The 22,606-nt window shown below is 40.8% G+C and overlaps 1 protein-coding gene across 5 annotated transcripts in view; it reads left to right on the top strand.

The window, feature by feature from the left end:
* The window catches only part of PSME3IP1 (proteasome activator subunit 3 interacting protein 1), a 28,669-nt gene extending 8,169 nt beyond the window's left edge, over positions 1-20,500 (top strand). For all 5 annotated transcript variants that reach the window (XM_081032295.1, XM_081032296.1, XM_081032298.1 and 2 more), the window contains 6 exons: positions 1,482-1,623; positions 2,172-2,270; positions 2,675-2,797; positions 7,065-7,197; positions 12,456-12,520; positions 19,756-20,500. In XM_081032295.1, coding sequence (XP_080888421.1) covers positions 1,497-1,623; positions 2,172-2,270; positions 2,675-2,797; positions 7,065-7,197; positions 12,456-12,520; positions 19,756-19,973 — 765 coding nt within the window. In that variant the 5' untranslated portion in view covers positions 1,482-1,496 and the 3' untranslated portion in view covers positions 19,974-20,500. The remainder of the gene's footprint in view (positions 1-1,481; positions 1,624-2,171; positions 2,271-2,674; positions 2,798-7,064; positions 7,198-12,455; positions 12,521-19,755) is intronic.
* Positions 20,501-22,606: the final 2,106 nt, after the last annotated feature.

The following is a 22,606-nucleotide window of genomic DNA, read 5'->3' as shown; positions in this document are numbered from 1 at the left end:
TTCTAGGTAATTTCAAAATTTTTGTATTGTTGTTAAATTGAACTAAACTTCAGCAACTGTAGGGTTTAGGCTCAGATTCTCTTGTTCTGAATGTTTGGATTTATTTCCTCAGCTTCCATTTATGTCTTTTAAAGAAAAATGTTGCATGAAATTCTTAGCACTGGAATTTGATGTAGGAAGAAAGCTGATATTGACATGTCCCTTTCAACCATGATCCCTGGTTTCTGGGGAGGGGTATGGGGAAGTGGGTAAGAGTATGAAATTTTGATGTCGGGCTAGGCTTGATTCTCATGTCTGCCATTTACCACCTTCATCAGCTGAGACAAGTGACCTAACTTCTCTGGGCCTCTATTTCTTCATCTGTAAGAAATAATGAGTATAAATGAGATAATAATACATAAAAAGTATTCAGTACATGGCAGGAGCTCAGTAACTGGTTGCTACTTTATTTTTGTGCTAGCAGTAGAGACTTACTATTTTTGTTATTAGGGGTCATCTTGAAATGGACATTGAATTGATGTACCAGTAGTGCAGAATTTGTGGTTCCTTGTTAGGATGTAATTCTGTGGATAACATAACATTTCTGAGAGGTAATTCCACAATTCTCCAAAAGGAAAGACACCAGCAAAGAAAAGTAGAAAAATTTAATTTAAAAGGAGTGTACATTTCTCTATCTTTCCTTCTTTCTGAGGAGAGATTCAGGTGGAAGTATCTAGATTGGGAATTGGGAGTCTTCTGCATCAAGATACACACGAAGTGAGGTCATTGTGAGAATGAGAAAAGAGAAGGATGGAAGGTAGAATGTTAAGTAGCACAGATACAGAGTTTATAGGGAGGAAGGTCAGGAAAGAGGTGAAGGAGGAATCAGTTGAGTATAGTGCAGAGTACATTGAACCTGAAGTTGGGAGATCTGGGTTTTTCTAGTCTCCCTTTTTCCATTCATGGTTTGTGTGCCTCTAGGCGGATGACTTCGCTGTTGTACAGACCAGACTTGGTCTCTAAGGCTCCCTAAGTACCAGAGTTTCTCCATTCCAAATCTACTTGGAAACATGAACAAGTGAATTAGTGTATTGTCTCTGAAACAAGAATTTCAAGAAGGAACAATGTCAGATGTTACAGAAATAAAAGAGGATAAGAACTGGGCAAAAGAAAGGTGCCCAGGAGGCCAATTTGTCTAGATTGGAGGGACAGAAATGTATGCAATGTAAGGTTTACCATGGAACAGCAAGTAATGAGAATTATTCTAGGTCCTCTTGCCGGCTTTGTAGATAACATATTACTAACAAAACTGCTTGATACATTAGGAAAAATGTAACCATGTGCTTTCATCACTGACCTATACATTAAACTGCTTGAGGATTTCTTTAGTTCAGGTCAAAGGGAATATCCAGGTAGTCCACGCTGGGTGAGACAGAGCTAAATCTTGTTTCTCTTTAGATTTTTGATTGCAGTTCTCACTTGAAATGTTTTGTTTTCTGTAGACTGATTGTTCCATTATGGATGGAGGGGATGATGGTAACCTTATTATCAAAAAGAGGTTTGTGTCAGAGGCAGAACTAGATGAACGGCGCAAAAGGAGACAAGAAGAATGGGAGAAGGTTCGAAAACCTGAAGATCCAGAAGGTATATGGGCTTATAGTTTGGCATTCAGCATAACAATCTTAACCCTCACACCAGCCCTGCATAGTAGGTGTTAATGTCCTGACTTTAGTAGAGGAACTGAGCCTCAGAGGGGTGAAGGAACCTGTGTTACGCCTCTGAGCTGGGAGCCGAATCAGGATACTCGTATCCTCTCCCACACTGCCTTCCAGGAGACCCTGCTAGTCTGTCCCCTCTATACAGGTGGGTCCAGGATCCGAGCAACTGAGAGTGCCACTGCTGTGGAGGCTTTGGGCTGGCCTCGCGTCCAGTGACTGTCTCAGGCCATGGGCCCTACTGACATAGATAGTTAGTTAGCTTTGAGAACTGCTGGCCCCTCTCGGTAGTCCAAAGGGAAGCTGTGGACTTTATACTATTTTTGTGTTCTCCTTGCCCTGAGATCATGCAGAGACTTGACTTGATCTTTAAAATCCTTTGTGATTCTAAAATAATATGAAAGAGTTCTAAAGTATGTATCTTTTTCCCCCCTCCCTATCTCTCCCCCCCTTTCGCTCCCTTCCTCTTCCTTTCAGAATGTCCAGAGGAGGTTTATGACCCTCGGTCTCTATATGAAAGGCTACAGGAACAGAAAGACAGGAAACAGCAGGAGTACGAGGAGCAGTTCAAATTCAGTAAGCCTCAGAAAACACAGTCCAAGGGACTCCGCAGGGTCTTTTTGATGCACGTTTGCCTCATGCAATACTTTTTCTAACTAGCCATGGAATTGTCTTGGTTATCTTAGTCTCTAAATGGTCATTTGGTGGAAAAGAGACAAACTGCTGCCTTCTAGACCACATGGAACATTTTTGTTTAGAGCTCAAGATACCCATTTTAATTCTATGCTAATATCTAGTCATGGGAGGAATGCCTTGATTTTATGCCACGTTATCTATTCAGAAGCCATGGTGTTTACAAATTCTTTCTTATAATCCCCTGAAGAATCTGCTGTTTATTAAAAAAAGGAAAAGGAAAAATCTTATTTGACTATATTTTCCCTTTAGCCTGATAAGTGTTCCTTGTTTAATTATTTCCTCAGAAAACATGGTAAGAGGCTTAGATGAAGATGAGACCAACTTCCTTGATGAGGTTTCTCGGCAGCAGGAATTAATAGAAAAGCAACGAAGAGAAGAAGAACTGAAAGAACTGAAGGAATACAGAATATCCTTTGTACTTTGAGAGAAATCTGTAAGGTGTCATTTTTCCCATCAACATCTATGGATTTTAGTTTCTTCATAAATAGAATGAAGGTCTTCTACTTGGTGATCTCTAAGTTCCCTTTCAACATTGATATTTTTATTTTTATGACTCGGGATAACTGGCAGTGATTTATGGAGTTAATGTTGCATGCACGTGTTTGTTGCAATCAAAAGTGCAGATCCTTCCGGATTAACTAAAGGCCTGAATCCCGGTCGTCAGTACCAGGGTATTCTTGCCTTGTGGGATTAGACTCTGAAACAGATGGGCGATGCAGTAAACCTCATCTAGGGGAGAAACTGACTTCTGAGTTTTAAAAGAAAATGTTTAGCAACTCTTCCTGTGTCCTTAGTAACCTTCCCTGCAGGAACAGCCTGATCTGTCCCCATAGAGGGGTAGAGAAAGCGACAAAGATGGCATTGCTTTGGCTCAGTATTGCCTTCTTGACATCCACTTGAATGTCCCAATAGGCATCCCAAATGTAACCTGGCTAAATCAAAATTCTTAGTTCCATGCCTCACTACTCCACCCTCATCACACTACAGCCCCCTCACCCCCGTCTCTTTTTCTGATCTTCCCAGTTTCAATAATGGTACTCCTATACCCACAAGTGCCTGGGCCAAAAATTACCTCCAAAATGTACTGCAAATCTGTGCAGTTCTTGCATCTCTACTGCCATTGCAGTAGTTATGGACTCTTCTCTGGATTGCTCTGACCATCTAATTAGTCTCTGCTTCTGCTCTCATCCCCAACAGTCCCTTCTCCAGATAACAGTCCAAGGGAACTTTTGGAGACATACATGGGATGGTCACTTTCCTGTTTGTAACACTGGTGGCTTCCCGATTGCATTTAGACTGAAATCTACATCCTTTACCCAGCCCTACAGGGCTCTGCATTATTTAGGCCAACTCATCTCCCTGTTGCATCTTGAACTCACTCTTCCTGTTGTTCACTGCGCTGCAGCCTGCTGGCCTTATGTTCCTCTCTCACTGAGCTTTGTAATTCCATCTCAAGGCCTTTGTATTTGCTGTTTCCTTGGCCTGGAATGCTCTGTCCTCAGATTTTACAAGGCTGGCATTTTGTGACCCTCTCATCTCAGCTCACTTCTTTCTTCCTCATAGAGACTTTCCCTATGCAGCCCACCTAAAATTGTATCCACTCCTATCACTGTCTGTAATGTCATTTTTAAATAGTACTTGTCACTACCTGAAAAATCTTAACTCATTTGCTTCATGCTGGTTTGTTTGCCTCTTTACTGTTGGAATGTAAAGTAAGCTCCACCAGAACAAGGGCTTGGTCACCACTGATTTCCCCAGTGCCTGGGTTCTCAGAGTATATGTGAATGAATTAATGAGTGACTCATAGGAGAGGTTAATAGGGCCACCCTAGTTTTTTTTCTCCTATGAGAAATCTTATTTGAATATTTCAAGCTTATATGTTGAATAACCTTACTAGTGTGATTGAATAGGCTTTACCTCTAAGATTGTTAAGACACTGAACGTACGAGTATGTGGTATTTGTTTTGTTTTGTTTTTGCAGGGAGTGTGCAGTAGGTTCCACGAAAGAGTTATATGGGAGAAAGTGTGCATAGATTCCCTGGGATTTGGTTTAAATCAAAGTGATTGACACTGATTGAGATAAGGTGGCAGCATGGTGCCACAAAACCTACTCCAAACTGGTAGCAAAAGACCTGGCTTCCAATTCCAGTTCTTGTAGAGGCATTCTCGCGTAATACTAAGGTAAGAGTTGATGGAAAGTCACACCTCAATCCCAGCTATAGGACTGAGACCGATTCTTCTGAAGCTCCCCTCTCCCACTCCCTTCCCTGCTGACCCCAGAATAACATTACGCATTGATGTTTGCCGAGGTGGGCAGATATATGTATTGCATTGTTTCAGGCACCAGGCTCTCTCCTCTCAGGAAATACACTAATTACACTTATCACTTGAATTGTGTCTTGTTTTATGTGCTTAATTTGGCAGGCTAGCAAATAAGAGAGAGAGTGTCTTCCCAAAGCAGCGTTCTGGAGAGTAGTGTTGATGTGGTATGAGTAAGAAAGGCCCTTCGGTTTTTAATTCAAAGGAAAGAATGAACAGGGCAGCAGTGAGGCAAAAGAAACTTTTTCTGTGCTGTTAACATTACAGGACAACACTGAAGAGGCCCCAGGAGTATTGGCTTTCATTGGAAACTTGGAAAGTTCTGACTGTTTAGAACAGGTGTGTCCAAACTGCGGCCCACCAGCCAACTGCGGCCCGCAATCCATTTTTAATTGGCCCGCAGCAAATTCCAAAAATATATTTAGTTTACTTAAATAAACCAGGTGAGGCAATACGTACTTCACCTCGCGTGAGGGGCCCGACTGTGTGTGTCTTTTACTGCATATGGCCCTTGGTAAAAAGCGCTGAGAAAAGGTTGGACAGCCCTGGTTTAGAAGAACTGGAGAAAAGCAAGCCTTCCAGTGCACTGATGTATAATCACTAACCGCAACCACACATGTAGCCAGAGACATGTTGAGATAGGAATTGAAGGATTAGACATTTGTTTATGGATCTGGTTCTTGGCTTTGCATGATTTGTTGTAATGTGATGCATTTTATAATGTGATGCTTGTGAATACAAATAAGCTGTGGTTTGTGCCAGATAAACACCAGAACTATTATTTCCTTCAGGAGTAACCAGTAGTTAGCAATATTATGTGTATTAAAGACGGTGATGTTTTAAATATGCCTCATTTACTGAATTCCTTGAGTTTTTGACATGTATTTATTTAAAGCATTTTAGGGGAAAGGGACTTTGGGGGGAAGTTGCTTATGCTTTGGATATGGATCAGAAATAATATTACCACCTTCACCCCATCTTTCCTGCCCTCCCAAAGAAAAGGTAGGACGCTTTTTTTCACTTTAAAATAATAAAAAGTTAAGTGTTGGTTTTTGTTGGTATTACAAATACAGGTGTGCTTTTGTTGTGTTAATTATTTTCATTTTTTATTTTTCAATATGTAATACTAAGAATTTTCTTTGAAAGTTTCTATCCTTTCATGATGGAGTTGCAGATAGAAATCACAATATGCTCGTTTCCACGATGACCTTAAAAACATTAAATTGATGAAACTCAGAATAGTACTGGACATTAAGCATAATTTGCATAGAATATTGCAAATATTTAAGGTAACTGGTGTCCATAAGAATAAAGTTAGTGATCAGAAGAGTGACCAGAATTAGAGTTGCCTTATTTCTGGTACCCAGTTTTCTCCATTGTTTAAAGACAAGAATTTGAGCCCAGATGCCCCACCCCCAGCTCTTTGGGTTGTTTATACATGCTTCTTAGATTTCTTGGGCACTAGATGTCACTATTGTTCCAGTAGGGCATTACTGTGTCTTAAATAAGGTATTGCACCCTGTTGGAATATTTCCCTACTGCATAACAGGTTGTAAGAGAATGAAAGGGAAGGTGGGGAGGAGGCTGATGGAGAAAATGGAAGGAAAGTGACATGCCTTGAAAGCCAGAGATTAACATCAAGCATGAAAAAAGGTGCTGTTACAAGTGAACCTGTTATGCTTTTAAAAACAACTTTTTGGTTCTTGTGTTGCATATGCACAGAGGTTTCTCATTAAAATCACCTTGAGAGTTTAGAACAGGTTCCCGGGCCTCTGGACTTCAGCATCCAGTAGGTTTGAGACGGGAGGGACTCAGGTTTTTAATGAGCCATAAGTGATTTTGCTGTTGCCTTGTACCAGCTGAGTAGGAGTTAGTTTCTGTCATGTCTAAGATTGAATGCCATTAAATAGTCACGACATTCTGCAAAAGTTGATTTTACCCGTAATGGGGAAAAGAGCAAACGTTTTCTATTTTCAGGGAATCCATTTTTTTTTTCTGTTGCATTTATATTCCTTAGGCTCTTTGTTCTCCCCAGCAAGCATGATATCGACCATATCTCTGGTAATAGGTTTTCTGGCTGTGCTCAGATTGTCATTGAGAATCAGAGGGGGAAAATTTGCTTGCCTGTATTATCTTGTGCTTGATTTGCCATCTTCCTCTATGGTCACCTTCATTTCTGTCTAAATCAGCTGGGTTCAACTGGCAGAATAAAGAGGGGAGCACTTTTTTTTATAAGTGGACTAAATATTCCGTGGCAGAGCTGACGTGCTACTGGATGATAGTGTTTCTTCTCTTGTGCTACCATTGTTCTGCCATATCTCTTTGCTTGGTTTGACCCTTAACCTGTAACTCACAGTAATCTCAACAAGGTTGGAATTTCTCCGGAAAACAAGAAAGAAGTGGAGAAGAAAGTGACTGTGAAACCCATAGAAACCAAGAATAAGTTCTCCCAGGCAAAGCTGTTGGCAGGAGCCGTGAAGCATAAGAGGTCAGCCAGCCAGCACTCGCACACCTTAAATCTCCCTCTGACCATGTACTCTGAAATGCCACTTGTCATATAGCCAGGGCAAAAGGTCACCTAAGCATAAGTCAGTGATGCTCCTTTGGTCGCCTTACCTCTCACCCCTTCCATATTTGGTATCTTCTATAGTCTTTGACCCTTGTCTTTCACTGTTCATTCAACATAATAGCTACTCTTCATTGGGCACCTGCTGTGTCTCAGGCATTATGTTAAGTGCTGTCCCTGCATGATCTTGTTTATTCCTCCTAACAAGTCTATGAAGTACAAGTTACTATTATCAGATGAGGAGACCAAGAATTCGAGAGGTTAAGAACCTTTACCCAAGGTCGCAAAATACTAGGAGAGGTGGAGTTGAATAGCTGAGCGTTTATGTTTCTAGGCAAACGAGGTAAGGAATTGTATCGTGTGTAATAAGAGCAGGGAGGAGGGAACACCTAACTGTCTTGGCGGGAGGTATGTGTGCTCCTGTTGGAGAAGTCAGGGAAGGCATTAGACAGGAGGTGTTAATGAGGTAGGATGACTAGGGCTTTGACAGGCAGATGGGAGAGGAGAACATCCCAGGCAGGGGAACAGCTGCTGCAAAGGCATGTGGCCAGGAAGCCCATGGCAGCTAGGACAGGGTTACAGACCTGGCTGGGATCTGCTTGATTGATGGTGGTGGCAGCACTGCCTAGAGGTTTCGATAAGTTCTTTGTTATGTTTGCTCCTCCCTTTCCAAGTCCTGAAATGGCACCAAAATGATTCAATCTGGTCATTTCAGTTTGACCAACCATACCATGGGCAAAATGATGTCAAGTTGAAGTGCAGTCTATTAGAGAAATCAATATGGCATGTTGCCAACCAGCCACATGTTTGGAAGGGAGTGTGTTGATTCAGCCTTGTGGTTTGGCACGCCATCCATTGCTGCAGCTGTTCCTAGGAACACTGCTTACACGTAGAAATGTCGGCATGGTGTAGCCTGAAAAGAGTCAGGTACTGAGCCATAAATTATTCCTTTCAGGTTTTCACATACGCTTTCATGCTTGGCTCAGTGTCTTTCAAAAAGATTTGGACTTGGGCAGTTGTACTGGACTGCACCAAGAAAGGGCTTTCTAGGTGGGCAGTTAGTTACCTCTTGGTAGCGTCCTGCTGCTAGCAGAATGGGCGTTACAGCTATTTCCCCTGTAGTCCTTAGCACCGTCCAAAAGGGCCCATTTGGTGGCATGGCTGTCACCCCTTTTGGCTTTTGAAACTACATCATTTATTGTTGTTTTGTGTAGCAAGGTGACAAATTACTCTCCTGGGCGGGAGTTCCTAATGTATCCAGCCTGGATTTATTAGAATCACTTGGGAGTTTGCTAATGTGGCTTCTAGGCCTCACACCAATTCTGGTTCGCTAAGTTTGGACTGACGTCTGGAGTCTAATTAAGTCTGCTTAACATCTGTCACCACGCAGTTACATTTTTTTGCCTTGTGATGAGAATTTCTAAGATCTACTCTTAGCAATCTGCAAATATACAATACCGTGTTATTAACAATAGTCACCATACTGTACATTGCATCCCCAAGACTGATTTGTTTTATAACCAGAATGTACCTTTTGAAGGTGGTCAGTGTTAAGGTGGTCAGATATATCAATATTTTCTTTTATGGTAAGAGAATTTTATATTTTGTTCAAGAAATTCTTCCTACCCTGAGGTCATAAGATAGTTTTTCTTAAACTTTTAGAGTTTCATCTTTCACTTGTTAGGCTTTAATCTATCTAGAATTGATTTTTGTGAAGGGTATGAAGTAGGGATCCCATTTCAGTTTTTTCCTCCAAATGAAAGGCCAATTTTCTAGCAACATCAATGAAATAAATACTTCTGCCTATTTTTCCCAGTGATCTTCAGTGTCACCTCTGTCTTATAACAAGTTTCCATACACATAATGGGTTTGTTTGATGATTCTTTTTTTCTGTTCCTTGGAGGTGTTGGACCAGTACCATTCTGTGTAATTATTGTAGCTTTATAATAAATCTTGATATCTGATGAGGCAAGTCCCCTTGCAGTCTTCTCAGGGGTATCATGTCTGTTCTTGGCCCCTTTGTTCTTCCATATAAATTTTAGATTTAGTTTAAGTTCTTTAAAAATCTTCACTGGGATTTTTATTGGAACATTATTACTTGATCAGTTCCTGGAGAGAACAGATCTTTATGGATTTGAGTCTTTCTATCCATGGCATATATCTACGTTTATTGGTAATGTCATTTTATAAAGTTTTATAGCTATTTTTCAAAAACGTGTACATCTTTTGTTAAATTTATTTCTAATTATTTTATATTTTTTGTTGCTGGTATGTAAAAGTGCAATCGATGGAATATTTACATCCAGCCACCCAACTCTTATTAATTTTAATAATAACTCAGTAACTCTTATTAACTTTAATATTTTATCAGTGGATTCTTTTGAAATTTCTATGTAAAGAGTTACCATCTGTGAATAATGACAGTTTTATTCTCTTCCTTACACCTTTTAATTCCTTTTCTTTATCTTACTGCACTGGCTAGGACTACAGGTAAAATGTTAGATAGAAACAGTTATTGTGCACATTCTTGTTTTATCTCTTAATTTTAAACAGTGTTTATAGCTTTTTTTACCACTAAAAATAGTATTTTTTCCCCCTCAAATATCCTTTAGTAGGTTAAAGAATTTCTGTTCCTAGCTTGGTAAGAGGTTTTTTATAGCCATGAATTGTTAAATTTTGTCTTATTTATTTCTGCTTTTGAATTGATAAAATAAATTTTTTTTCTTTACTCTGTTACAATAAAAAATTAAATTTGGGCCGGCCTGGTGGTTCAGGCGGTTAGAGCTCCATGCTCCTAACTCCAAAGGCTGCCGGTTCGATTCCCACATGGGCCAATGGGCTCTCAACCACAAGGTTGCCAGTTCGATTCCTTGAGTCCCGCAAGGGATGGTGGGCTGCGCCCCCTGCAACTAAGATTGAACACGGCACCTTGAGCTGAGCTGCCGCTGAGCTCCCAGATGGCTGGTTGGGGTGCGGGCTTTCAACCACAAGGTTGCTGGTTCGACTCCCGCAAGGGATAGTGGGCTGCATCTCCTGCAACTAGCAAAGGCAACTGGACCTGGAGCTGAGCTGCGCCCTCCACAACTAAGACTGAAAGGACAACAACTTGACTTGGAAAAAAGTCCTGGAAGTACACACTGTTGCCCAATAAAGTCCTGTTTCCCTTCCCCAATAAAATCTTTAAAAAAAAAAAGTTAAAAAAAATTAAATTTATAGATTTTTCTAGTGTTGCATTCCTGTGATGAACTCAGCTTGGCAGTGATGTATCATGTTTTGTTTTGTTTTTTTTTTTTTTTAACTCTGCTGACTTGGTTTGCTAATATTTTGTATCAGTTATTGAATCTATGCTCTTGAATAAGATTGGCCTGTATTTTCCCCCAGTTTATCTGATACTGACATGAAAATTAAAACTAACTTCATAGAGCAATTTAAGGAGTGTTCTTTATTTTTTCCTGTTCTCTGGAGGAGTTTATAAGATGGTAGTGTTCTATTTTGTGAAAGTTTGGTAGAACTCCTCTATAAAATCATTTGGGTCACTCTTTTTTTAAATTTGTAATTATAGGACTATTGAATTTTATCCATATCTTTTTAAGTCAGTTTTATTTGGTTATAGTTTCTGGGAATTCATCTATTTTGTCTTATTTCCAAATGCATTAGCTACAGTTGTATTTTTTTATTTTTCTGATTGCTGCTCTATCTGTAATTGTCTCATTTAAAATTTTTAGTTGTGTCTCTCAATAACTGGTTTAAAATTCAGTCTGTTGATCTCTTTTTACTGGTAGGTTTGAATTTATTAGGATTTATTTATTTATTTATTTATTTTTTATTGGGGAAGGGGAACAGGACTTTATTAGGGGAACAGTGTGTACTTCCAGGACTTTTTTCCAAGTCAAGTTGTTGTCCTTTCAATCTTAGTTGTGGAGGGTGCCGTTCAGCTTCAAGTTGTTGTCCTTTCAGTCTTAGTTGTGGAGGGCGCAGCTCAGCTCCAGTTGCCGTTGCTAGTTGTAGGGAGCACAGCCCACCTTTCCTTGAGAGAGTCGAGGAATCTAACTGGCAACCTTGTGGTTGAGAGGATGCACTTCAACCAACTGAGCCATCTGGGAGCTCAGCGGCACCTCAGCTCAAGGTGCCGTGTTCAATCTTAGTTTCAGGGGGCGCAGCCCACCATCCATTGCGGGATTCGAGGAGTTGAACCGGCAACCTTGTGGTTGAGAGCCCACTGACCCATGTGGGAATCGAACCAGCAGCTTTCGGAATTAGGAGCATGGAGCTCTAACCGCCTGAGCCACCGGGCCGGCCCTACTGGGATTTTTAATGTAGTTTTTATTATCCTAATGATAGTTGTCTTTTTACTTAAAATTTTTTTCCTTATATTCTTTTTGAAAATTAAGATTGAAAAATATTTTGTTTTTTTCTTTCTACTAGTTTGGATTTATGTATTCTGTTTCTATTCTTTTGGTGGCTAACCTTGCAATTTACCAGGCATACTTAGCAAAACCTAAAATAAATAGCTATCTTACTTCCCTGTGAAATTACATACAAACCTTAGAACTTTTAGCTACAATCACCCTCTTCCTTTCTTACTGTCAAATACTGCCTCGGACCTTAGTGTGGTCTTCTTTAACACCACAAATTAGATGGTAGTTTTTGAAACACATTTGTTTAGATTTCTATTTGCATTTGCCTGTGTCTTTTCACCATCCCTTCCTTCTGAGATTAAGACCTTCTTTTCCGGGATCTTTTCCTTCCTTGTTGAAGTACATTATTTAGGTATTCTTTTAGTGGAGGTCTTTTGGGTGACTTTCAGAATCTAGCATGTCACTGAAGATGTTTCCTTTTACCTAATAACTAAGTTTTTATCATTTATGAACATGTCCAGATATTCTCAAGATCCATCTATGGTTCTAACCAAGGTGAATGATAAGGACAACAAAGAATCTGATGTTTAGGAGATGCTTGAAGATACAATCCTTTACCCCTTGAATTGGGCAGGGGGTTAAGTTGTCTTTATAACTAATAACATAACCAGGAGACTCTGAAGTGAAGACTTTTCCTTTTAGATCATTCCATCTCCTTGAGGCTGCCTGCGGCCCATATAAATGGTTATTGGAGCTCCTGATTCCCAAAGTTTCGATCCCCAAGATTGGGCGTAACTCACATCACCATGTTTTTTGTTACAGCTCAGAGAGTGGTAACAGTGTGAAAAGACTGAAATCGGACCCTGGTCCAGATGACAAGAATCAAGGTGGGTGGCAGCTCTCATTTCATTCTTCACTCCTAATGCACATGACACGGTCAAGGGCTGGAGTGCATCGCATCTGTGAATGAAGGCGCTTATCTCTAAGCAAGCCTATCTGTACTTAATTTACCAAACGGTTTTGTCCCAGGCAGGATTTATACCCAAGAGGATGCCAGCTGCCCTGCAAGGGAATATGTTAGAAACCAGTGGAGCTGATAAATGACAATTGTACTCCCTAGAAGTGCTTCCAAAGCCAAAGCCCTGGTCATACCACCTCTGCTTACAAAGGAGTTTTCTCTGTCCCCTCCAAATGTCAACGTTCTTGATTTCACCTGGCTTGCTGCCAGTGAGAGGTAGAATACCTGGCTGCGTTCTGGGATGGTTGGATTGGATTGAGCCTAGAGGCTTAATATAGTTTCCAGCAGTACACTTTCTTTGGTGGTTACTTCTACGTGATCAAATCTGGCGCTGTGTTTAGTGGCACAGTTTTAAGTGAAGGTGAGTGTCTTCTGGTGGCTGGATAAGGAATGAGACATTCAAGAGTGTTTTCAGTTCTACTCCTGACTCCTTGTGGGTTGAGAGTCTGAGCTAAACTCAATTGGTCATCTTTGATACAGGGCGTACTCTTATTTCTCTCTGAAAAATAGTGGGTATTTTTAAATACGTATCTTCTGAGTACCAGTAACGGTCAGTTGTTGATACCTTTTTGCTGTTGAATCTGTTTCATTCAGTGAAGAGTCTCCCTTCTACCTACATGTCCTCCTCCCTGCAGCTCTCCTCACCAGAGGGGAACAGTGTCATGCATTTCTTATATACCCATCCAGAGCTAGTCTACGCATGTACAAGCAAATACAAATATATTTTTAAAAAACAGATTTTTTTATAGGTAGCATAAAACATACTCAAACATTGTGATGATAGTATAATGAACCCTATAGTATAGCTTCATCAGTGTTTAACACATATCCAATCTTACTTCATTTATACCTCTCTAACTGTAGTATTGTGAGACAAATCCGAGACATCAAATTATTTCATCTATAATTCTGTATGTACCATGTTTCCCTGAAAACAAGACCTAGCCGGGCAATCAGTTCTAAAGCGTCTTTTGGAGCAAAAATTAATATAAGACCCGGTTTTATTTTACTATAGTATAAGACTGGGTATAATATGATATGATATGATATGATATGATATGGTATGGTATGGTATGATATGATATGATATAATATAAAATATATATAATAATATTACGTATTATACCTGGTCTTATATTAATTTTTGCTCCAAAAGACACATTAGAGCTGATTGTTCGGCTAGGTCTTATTTTCGGAGGAAAAGGGTATTCCTAAAAAGTACGGGTTCTTTTTTTGTTTGTTTTTGTTTTTCTAACATAATTGCAGTACCATTATCACACCTAAAGTAATTATAATAATTCCCAATATTATCAATTATCAAATTAGTATTCATTTTCCCATAAAATTTTTTTCTTGACAGTCAAGATCCAAGTGAGGGTCAGACATTGTATTTGGCTATGTGGCTTTAAAATAATTGTTATATAATTCACATCCCATAAAATTCAGGATACAGTTCAGTAGTTGTTAGTATGGTCACAAGAATGTATATGCATCACCACTGTCTAATTCCAAAGCATTTTCATCACTCCAAAAAGAAACCTCATGCCCATTAGCAGTTACTCCCCATCCTTCCCTCTCCTCAGCCCCTCGCAACTACTAATCTATCTGTCTCTATGGATTTGCCTTTTCTGGACATTTCACATAAATGAAATCATGCGTAAGTATGTGGCCTTTGTGTCTCGCTTCTTTTCACTTCACATGTTTTCAAAGTACATCCACGTTGTAGTATGTATCAGTACTTTTTACAGCTGAATAGTATTCCATTGCATGGATAGACCACATTTTGTCCATTCATCAGTTGATGGACATTTGGGTTGTTTTCCACATTTTTGGCTATTATGAATCATGCTGCTATGAACATTCATGTATTGGTTTTTGTGTGAACCACTGTTTTCAGTACTCTTGGGTATACAGCTAGGAGTGGCATTGCTGGGTGAAATGGTAACTCTGTTGAACTTTTTGCGGAACTGCCCAATTGATTTTCCAATCAACTGTACCATTTTTACATTGTCCCAGCAGTATATGAGGTTAAAATTTCTTCACATCCTTATCAACACTTCTTATTCTTTTATATCCTTTTTTTATGGATGTAAAGGGATATTTAATTGTGGTTTGGGTTTGCATTTCCCTAATGATGTTGGTATCGTGTACTTACTGGCTGTTTATATGTCTTCCTTGGAGAACTATTTACTCAGATCTGAGACTTCCTTTTTTTAAATTTATTGGGGTGACAATTGTTAGTAAAATTACATAGATTTCAGGTGTACAATTCTGCATTACATCATCTATAAATCCCATTGTGTGTTCACCACCCAGAGTCAGTTCTCCTTCCATCATCATATATTTGATCCCCCTTACCCTCATCTCCCTCCCCCCACCCCCTTTACCCTCTGGTAACCACTAAACTAGAGATCTGAGACTTTCTAAATTGGATTGTCTGTTGAGTTGTAAGGGTTCTTTATATAGTCTGGATGCTAGATGTTGTCAGATATATGATTTACAAATATTTTCTCCCTTTCTGTGGGTTGTATCTTCACTTTCTTGATAATGACCTTTGGAGTGCAAAAGTTTTAAATTTTGATAACATCTGATTTCTTTTTACTTTGGTTTCTTGTACTTTAGTTGTCATATCTAAGAAACCATATGAAGATTACCCCTATGTTTTCTTCTAAGAGTTTTAGCTCTTATGTTTTGGTCATTGATCCATTTTGAGTTAATTTTTGTGTATCGTGTGAAGTAAGGATCCAGTTTCTTTCTGTGCAGATATCAAATTGGCCCAGCACCATTTGTTGAAAAGATGGTTCTTTCTCCACTGAATTGTCATGGCAATTTTGTTGAAAATCAGTTGACCACATGTGGTGTTATTTCTGGACTTAGTTTTCTCTTCCATTGATTTCTACATGTCTACCTTAGGCCGTTACCACACAGTCTTGATCACTATAGTTGTGTAGTAAGTTTTGAAATTGGGAAATGTGAGTCCTCCGACTTTGTTCTTTTTCAGGGTCCCTTGTATTTCCATATGAATTTGAGGATCAACTTGTCAATTTTTACCAAAAAAGCAGCTGGGATTTTGACAGGGACTGCTTGGATGTGTATCGATCAATTTGGGGATATTTCCATCTTATGGCATCTTGACAACAGCCTACTATGTCTTTTAAATCTCATTTAACCTGTAGGTCTTCCTTTTTTAATTTAGGTTTTGTTTCCTTTATATTTTATTTGTGAAGAAACTGTGTCTTTATCCTGTGGACACTCTAGATTTTGATGATTGTATCCCCATGGTGTTCTTTTATACCCTGTGTTTCCTGTAAAATGGTAATTAGATCTAGAGCTTAATTCAAGTTGATTTTTTGGCAAGAATACTTCATATGTTATTTTGTACTTCCTATCATTATTTTAATTACTCTCTGTTCATTGCTAGTTCACTCGTTATTGTACCTTGGGAATCACTGCATATCTGTGTATAAAGAGCTTCTTTATTCCTTTTTAAGGCTATGTAGTATTCCATTGCATGGTTGTACCATTTTTTATTAGTGAACATTTAGGTTGTTTCCATTCTTCCTGTTATGATGTTGTGTTAAATAACCCTGTACACATGCATCATTTTTCATATCCACAAAGATATCAGGTTAAATATTAGGTTGGTGCAAAAGTAATTGCGATTTTTGCAATTATTTTTAAACTTTTATTAAACTGCAATTACTTTTGCACCAACTTAATACTTAGAATTATTGGGTCAGAGAGAATATATATTTGTAATTTAGGTAAATATTGCTAAATTGCCCTGCAAAGAAGTTATCCCAGTTTACATTCTCATCAGCAGTGTAGGAATTCCATTTCACTGATATATTTTTAATAATAGGAAACTTGCTGAACTGTGGCTGCTTAAATAGGGTAAGTGTATACTATGTGTGTGTACACACACACACACACAAACACACATTCACACACACACCTGTATATAATACTTCATAGAAATTTTAAACAGTTTAACTAGTTAACCAGTATCTCTGTATTTGGTTCTTATTCCATAGTGGGAACTCTGCATGAATCAGTGGGAAGGAAAACTTGTGTGGGGTCTTTAAACTGAGCCAGGCACTTGTGTTTCAGAGCCATCTTTTTGTCATTCTGAATCCCTTCTTCCTACTTCTTCCTATATTCTTGCCACAGAAAATGGGCAAGAAACATCCTCTTTTGCTAGGAGATGAAGGCTTACAAGAATATCTCTTGTATCTTGCTTCAGAGTCTTGTCCTCAGCAGTAGAAGCATTTATCTCCTTGATCCCCAAGAAGATAGCTCTGTGACCCCAATGGAGATTCAGGCTTCCCCACTGGAGGCTGTGGACTTAAGCTCTGAGCAGAGCTAGAATACACGAGTTGATCCCATCTACTCTCAAGTCACGTATCTGCCTGAATCCCAAGAACATTCTCTGTTAGTGATTTTCAGTGTTAATTTGGTACAGCATTATGGTCCTGCAAATGCAGAAGGTGGCAGAAAATGTCACCAAATGAGTGAGATCAGAGGGCACCATTTTGTTCTCTTTGGATAGTTGACTGCTTTGGAATGAAATTTGTCAGAGTCACTGTTTTTTCTTTCTTGAAACCTCCTACGTAATTGGGTGTTTTGGTCTTTTGGCTTAAACTCTACTGGTGCCACAGAGGTCTGGATTATTGGTTGCATTTTTGTGCCTGACTGACCACCTCTAGTCCTCCATAGGTACTCTAAACTACGTCCTTCTTTTCTACCTAAGAAAAACCATAACATTCAGTTCACCTTTGAAATACTTAATAAAATGACCTATCTCATTGAACAGCTTCACATCAATTACTTTTCTAAGTAACTGATTCATACCCTTATAAGATATTGGGTTGTTTTTTTTTAAAACAACCAAATTTTTCTAAGAGTACCGAAAGTATTATTGTATATGTGACATAAAAATGCAATGAATGTTCAAATAATTAATGGCATATAGTTTGATGTTATGTCTCAAATTTTCACTCCCCCTAAAACAATTTAGCCATTTGCAGTGAAACTATAAAATGTCTTTAACACATTTTCTTGCGTTCTCACTCATTGTGAATGCTGGTCTGCTCTGTGCCGTATGACCAGGGGATGGTGTGGTGTGGTGAGAAAGAGCTCTTGCCCTCAAGAGACTTACGGTTAGAGGAGAATATAGACAAGCCATTCCTCTCGTCATTAGGACTGCCCAGTCTGCTGTCCAGTCTGTCACAGCCTTCCTGGCTGTACTACAGTTGTGCCCTTGGGGTTATAGAGACATATGGGCTTGTGCTTCCCTAATTTAAGTGGCCCAGGATGCTCTTTGAATTTTTGCATTTGCCTTTTTTTGGGGCGGGGGGACTATTGGGGAACAGTGTGTTTTTCCAGGACCCATCAGCTCCAAGTCGAGTTGTTGTTTTCAGTCTAGTTGTGGAGGGCATATCTCACTGGCCCATGTGGGAATCGAACCGGCGACCCTGGTGTTATGAGCACTGCGCTCTAACCAACTGAGCCAACTGGCTACCCACCAGCAGCTCAGCTCCAAGTCAAGCCGTTGTTTGCATTTGCCTTTTTAAAAAATCATCTGAATAGGTAGTATATGCACATACTAGGAAATTCAAAAGGGACAAAGGAGTGTAGAGTGAAAAGTTAAATCTCCCCTGTACCTCAACCACTCAGATGCTCTCCCCAGAGCAGCCACTGTTACCAGTTTTTTTGTATTTTTTTCAGACATTGTCATGCATATACCTGGGCATATTCCCCTGCCCCCCCCCAATTATAACTGATACACACCCTTGCCTCTGATTTAGCATGATATCTTGGAGATCGTTGGATGCCAGTACACACAGAGATGCGCTACTCTTCTTCATGGCTGAACAGTAGTCCACTACTTAGCTGGTCCCCTGTTGCTGGCCATTTTGGTTTCTAGTTTTTTGCTGCTGTCAACACTGCTGCGGTGATGTTCTCATCTGAACATCATTTAAGTTTGAAGGACATTGTTGAGTTTCCTGTACCCTGAGCAACATACAAAGATGCCTAGTCCCCATACCTTCCCTCCTTATATATTGTTTATTCTCCTATATTTGGAATTCATCTGTTTCTCTTTCTGTGAATTGTTCACGTCTTCTGTCCACTTTTCAATTGTTGGTTGGTTGGTGGGTTTGGGAAGAATTCTTTATTTCCTAAAGAAAGTAGCTTTTATGATATTTGTTGCAAACATTTGCCTCTACTTTCTTGTAGTGTTGTTCATGCCATCTCTGTGGTCATTGTCAGCTCTCATTTCATGCTCCATGTCTTAACTTTGCCTGTCTTCAGCAGCTTTCCCGTCAGAACTTCCAGGACAACAAGCACATATACTGAGCTCCTGAACCCTGTGTCCCAGCCATTTGAGATGTCTTTTAGCTGCTCAGTGTAGTTTTTGCTTACTTCTGATTTTATATAGTACTTGGAACCATGTATCCTTTTCATATTTACATGAGCTGTTAGTTAGAGATTTATTAAGACAAAATCCTAGAAGGTAATATGCTTGTCAGCCTGAGACATGAAGTTTGCACTTCACCTCTTAACTCTGCAGTGAGAGCTCAGGTATCATTTTATCACATTATTTTTCATTCAGATTTAGTTTTAACAGTTTCTACTTTTACGAGGCCTGTAACCTTAGCAGGCCATTTCACCTCCCTCATCAGTAAAATGGGGGAATAATACCTACCTGTCCGGTTGGTATAGCAGTAAAATGAGGCTAGAAACATTTAGAAGGAAGAAGAAAGAGTGGAGCAGAGTTCTTAACTTTTCCTTTAACCTTTTAAGTCCTGCGTTTGTTTTCTAGATGGAGGTTTTCTGTCACTGAGGTGGCAACGAAACTTTGGGTTTACTGGGGCAAAAAGCGCCTCAGCTACTTGGTGACATTCTGCATGATCTTAAAATGTGCTCTGGCTGTGTCTTCACTTTTCTCGGTTGTAAGATAGGAACCCAACTCTAAGGTGAGGATGACACTGTTGCCTGCGGACGTTTTGAGGTTTCCGTGGTGAAGCCCTCAGCACAGTACAAAGTACACCGTCAGATTTGGAAAAGGGTGCTGAAGTAACATTCCTTCCTCCTCCTCTGCAGAAGCCCCGTCCTGCGTGTCTGTTGGAAGCACGCCCCTGAGTGGCCCATCCATCCACTGCCCCTCCGCCGCTGTCTGTATCGGCATCCTCCCAGGCTTGGGCGCCTACTCTGGGAGCAGTGACTCGGAGTCCAGCTCAGACAGCGAAGGCACTATCAACGCCACCGGCAAGATTGTCTCCTCCATCTTCAGAACCAACACCTTCCTCGAGGCACCCTAGCCTGTGTCCTTTCCACGGGGAGCTCCTCCCCGAGAGCAGACCGGACGGTTTGTCTGCCTACAGGCATTACCTCCCTCAGAAAACTCCTCTGCCTGTTTCCTGTGCACAGCGTGATGTTTTTAACCTCATCTAAAAATGTGCCAGAATCTACCTGTGGCCCGACTTGTGTTTGGTTTCTCTTTCCACTCCTGTGCAGATGCCCCGCCATGTCCCTCTGCCTCTTTCCTCACTGTCGTGGTGGCGGTGGCGGCAGTGTGGGGGGGAGGTCAGGGCCCAGCAGAAATTCCACTAGAAATGCCCTGGAAAGATAGGCACCAGCTGGCTTGTAAAGGGTTGAACGGGTTATGTTGCTTTCTTGTTTTTTTTCCTTTCTCAGCAGCACAGAGAAGCAAGGGCCGTTACTGGACTGGCATTGTTTAAACATTGTATTCTGATGTGAACAGGGTATTTGGTTATACTGCCTTGTGGAACGTGCGGGGGGAGAGAACTGACTCAGGTAATGAAATGGCGCAGTCCCCTGGAACTGACCCGTTGTTGTTGTTTGTTTTCCTTTTTTTTTTTTTTTTTTTTTTTATTGGGGAAAGGGAACAGGACTTTATTGGGGAACAGTGTATACTTCCAGGCCTTTTTTCCAAGTCAAGTTGTTGTCCTTTCAGTCTTATTTGTGGAGGGTGCTGTTCAGCTTCAAGTTGTTGTCCTTTCAGTCTTAGTTGTGGAGGGCGCAGCTCAGCTCCAGGTCCAGTTGCCATTACTAGTTGCAGGGGACGCTGCCCACCATCCCTTGCAGGAGTTGAACTGGCAACCTTGTGGTTGAGAGGATGCGCTCCAACCAACTGAGCCATCCGGGAGCTCAGCGGCAGCTCAGCTCAAGGTGCCGTGTTCGATCTTAGTTGCAGGGCGTGGAACCCACCATGCCTTGCGGGACTCGAGGAATTGAACTGGCAACCTTGTGGTTGAGAGCCCACTGGCTCATGTGGGAATCGAACCGGCAGTCTTCGGAGTTAGGAGCATGGAGCTCTAACTGCCCAAGCCACCAGGCCGGCCCGGAACTGACCAGTTCTTGATGTGTGACTAAGATTAAAAGCTACATCTGCTGGGGGGTGTCACTTAACACTCATCATTCATTCATTGTGAAGGTTTTGCTTACTCTTGGAAAACGTATTCCTTCTCCTCCCTTCGTCTAATTCCATTTAATACTAAACCTTTGAGAAACAGAGGACTTATTTCATCATAGCCAGAAATCAGATGTGCTGGCAGGGATGTGACGAGATGACTTATTGTTGGCTGTTCCTGGGATCCTACACAGTGGGACACACCAGCATATTCTGACTGTACTCTATATTCTGTTGAGCTCTCTCTGTTTCATACATTCGTAGTTGTAGCTTCCAACTATGGGAGTTATTTCTAGCTTAAAGGTGCTGCCCTCGTCTTTTCCTCTTCTTTTATCTGCTGCCCCCTGCTCTTTTCCCTTCCCACACAGAGCAGCTCTGAGGCTGTGAGCAGCCAAGACCTAGAGGTACTGCTCCATCTCTCTCATAAAGGGAGGGAGGGAGACAAGGTCTGGAGGCCTCAAGGACAGAGGTAGTCGTGGACTTTAAAAAACAAAAATCTGTAGGCCTCTATGCTTCAGGAGAATGGGCCTGACTGATTCTTTTTTCCCCTGGGTTTCTACGTCACTTGTTTCTGCTTCTTGGGTGTGAGACGGAGAGAGACACACACAGAATGTGTTGACACTGTGATGCTGGCAGGCAGAGAAACTACTCAGCTTTAATGTGGGCAGAGAGGCCCCTGGATCTCATCCAACCCACTCCTTTTCCCCTTCCAGTGCAGTGACATTCTGGTGCCCATTGGCAGATGGTGACTTCCCTTCACCCATAACTGATGCCTTGTGCCTCTTCCTCCGCTTCAGAACGACTGTGCTAATTGTTCCTGACTGTCAGTACCGGCGCATCAGCTCCATTCTAACAAACAAGGCGTGTAGGTAAAACTGTGTAGGCTCCTTCTGCTCCTCTGCTTCGCTGTTCCTGCGGTTGTGCTGTCATTATTCACCACCGTACCCAGAGCAACCTCGAATCCTCAGGAGGCAGGCTGAGGAGTCAAAGTCACCCTTTTCACCCTTTTAAGAGGCCATTACGATACCTTGTGGCCTCTGTTGATGTTGGAAGAAGTTGACAAAGGGTTGCAGGAATTTAAAACATACTTAATTGGGAAGCTAATAAACCCGTCAGAGAGTAAGATCTTGCTTTACCTGTGCCAAGTCCTGTGCTCCCAATTCCCTCCCCATAACCGTAACAGCTAGATTGTGTCGAGAAGATTGAGGCTCTTCAGACTGAGAGTTCTGTTAATGGTATCTCAGGCGAGATGGAGAATCACCCGTGATCATTTCATCGTGTTCTGTTGTACCCATTAGTTTAGAGTGTTGGAACTCAAACACGTTCTGTGGAATCAGGAATAGCAAAGCAGGACCTGGTCTGTCTAATAGAGGCTGCTTCCTTATCTGGTGTAAACCATGTGCTTCAAACCCAAAAAAGAAAAGAAATGGCTGCAAGGAAACACTTCTTTAAACCATAAAATACAGCACTCTTGCCTTAATAGATAATTGGGGTCTTATAACTAGGTGACGGGATAAAAAC

The sequence above is a fragment of the Rhinolophus hipposideros genome, assembly GCF_964194185.1.
Source record: "Rhinolophus hipposideros genome assembly, chromosome: 21".
NCBI classification, from domain to species: Eukaryota; Metazoa; Chordata; class Mammalia; order Chiroptera; family Rhinolophidae; genus Rhinolophus; species Rhinolophus hipposideros.
The sequence above is the reverse complement of the archived record's forward strand: the minus strand, read 5'-3'. Positions and strand labels throughout refer to the sequence as shown.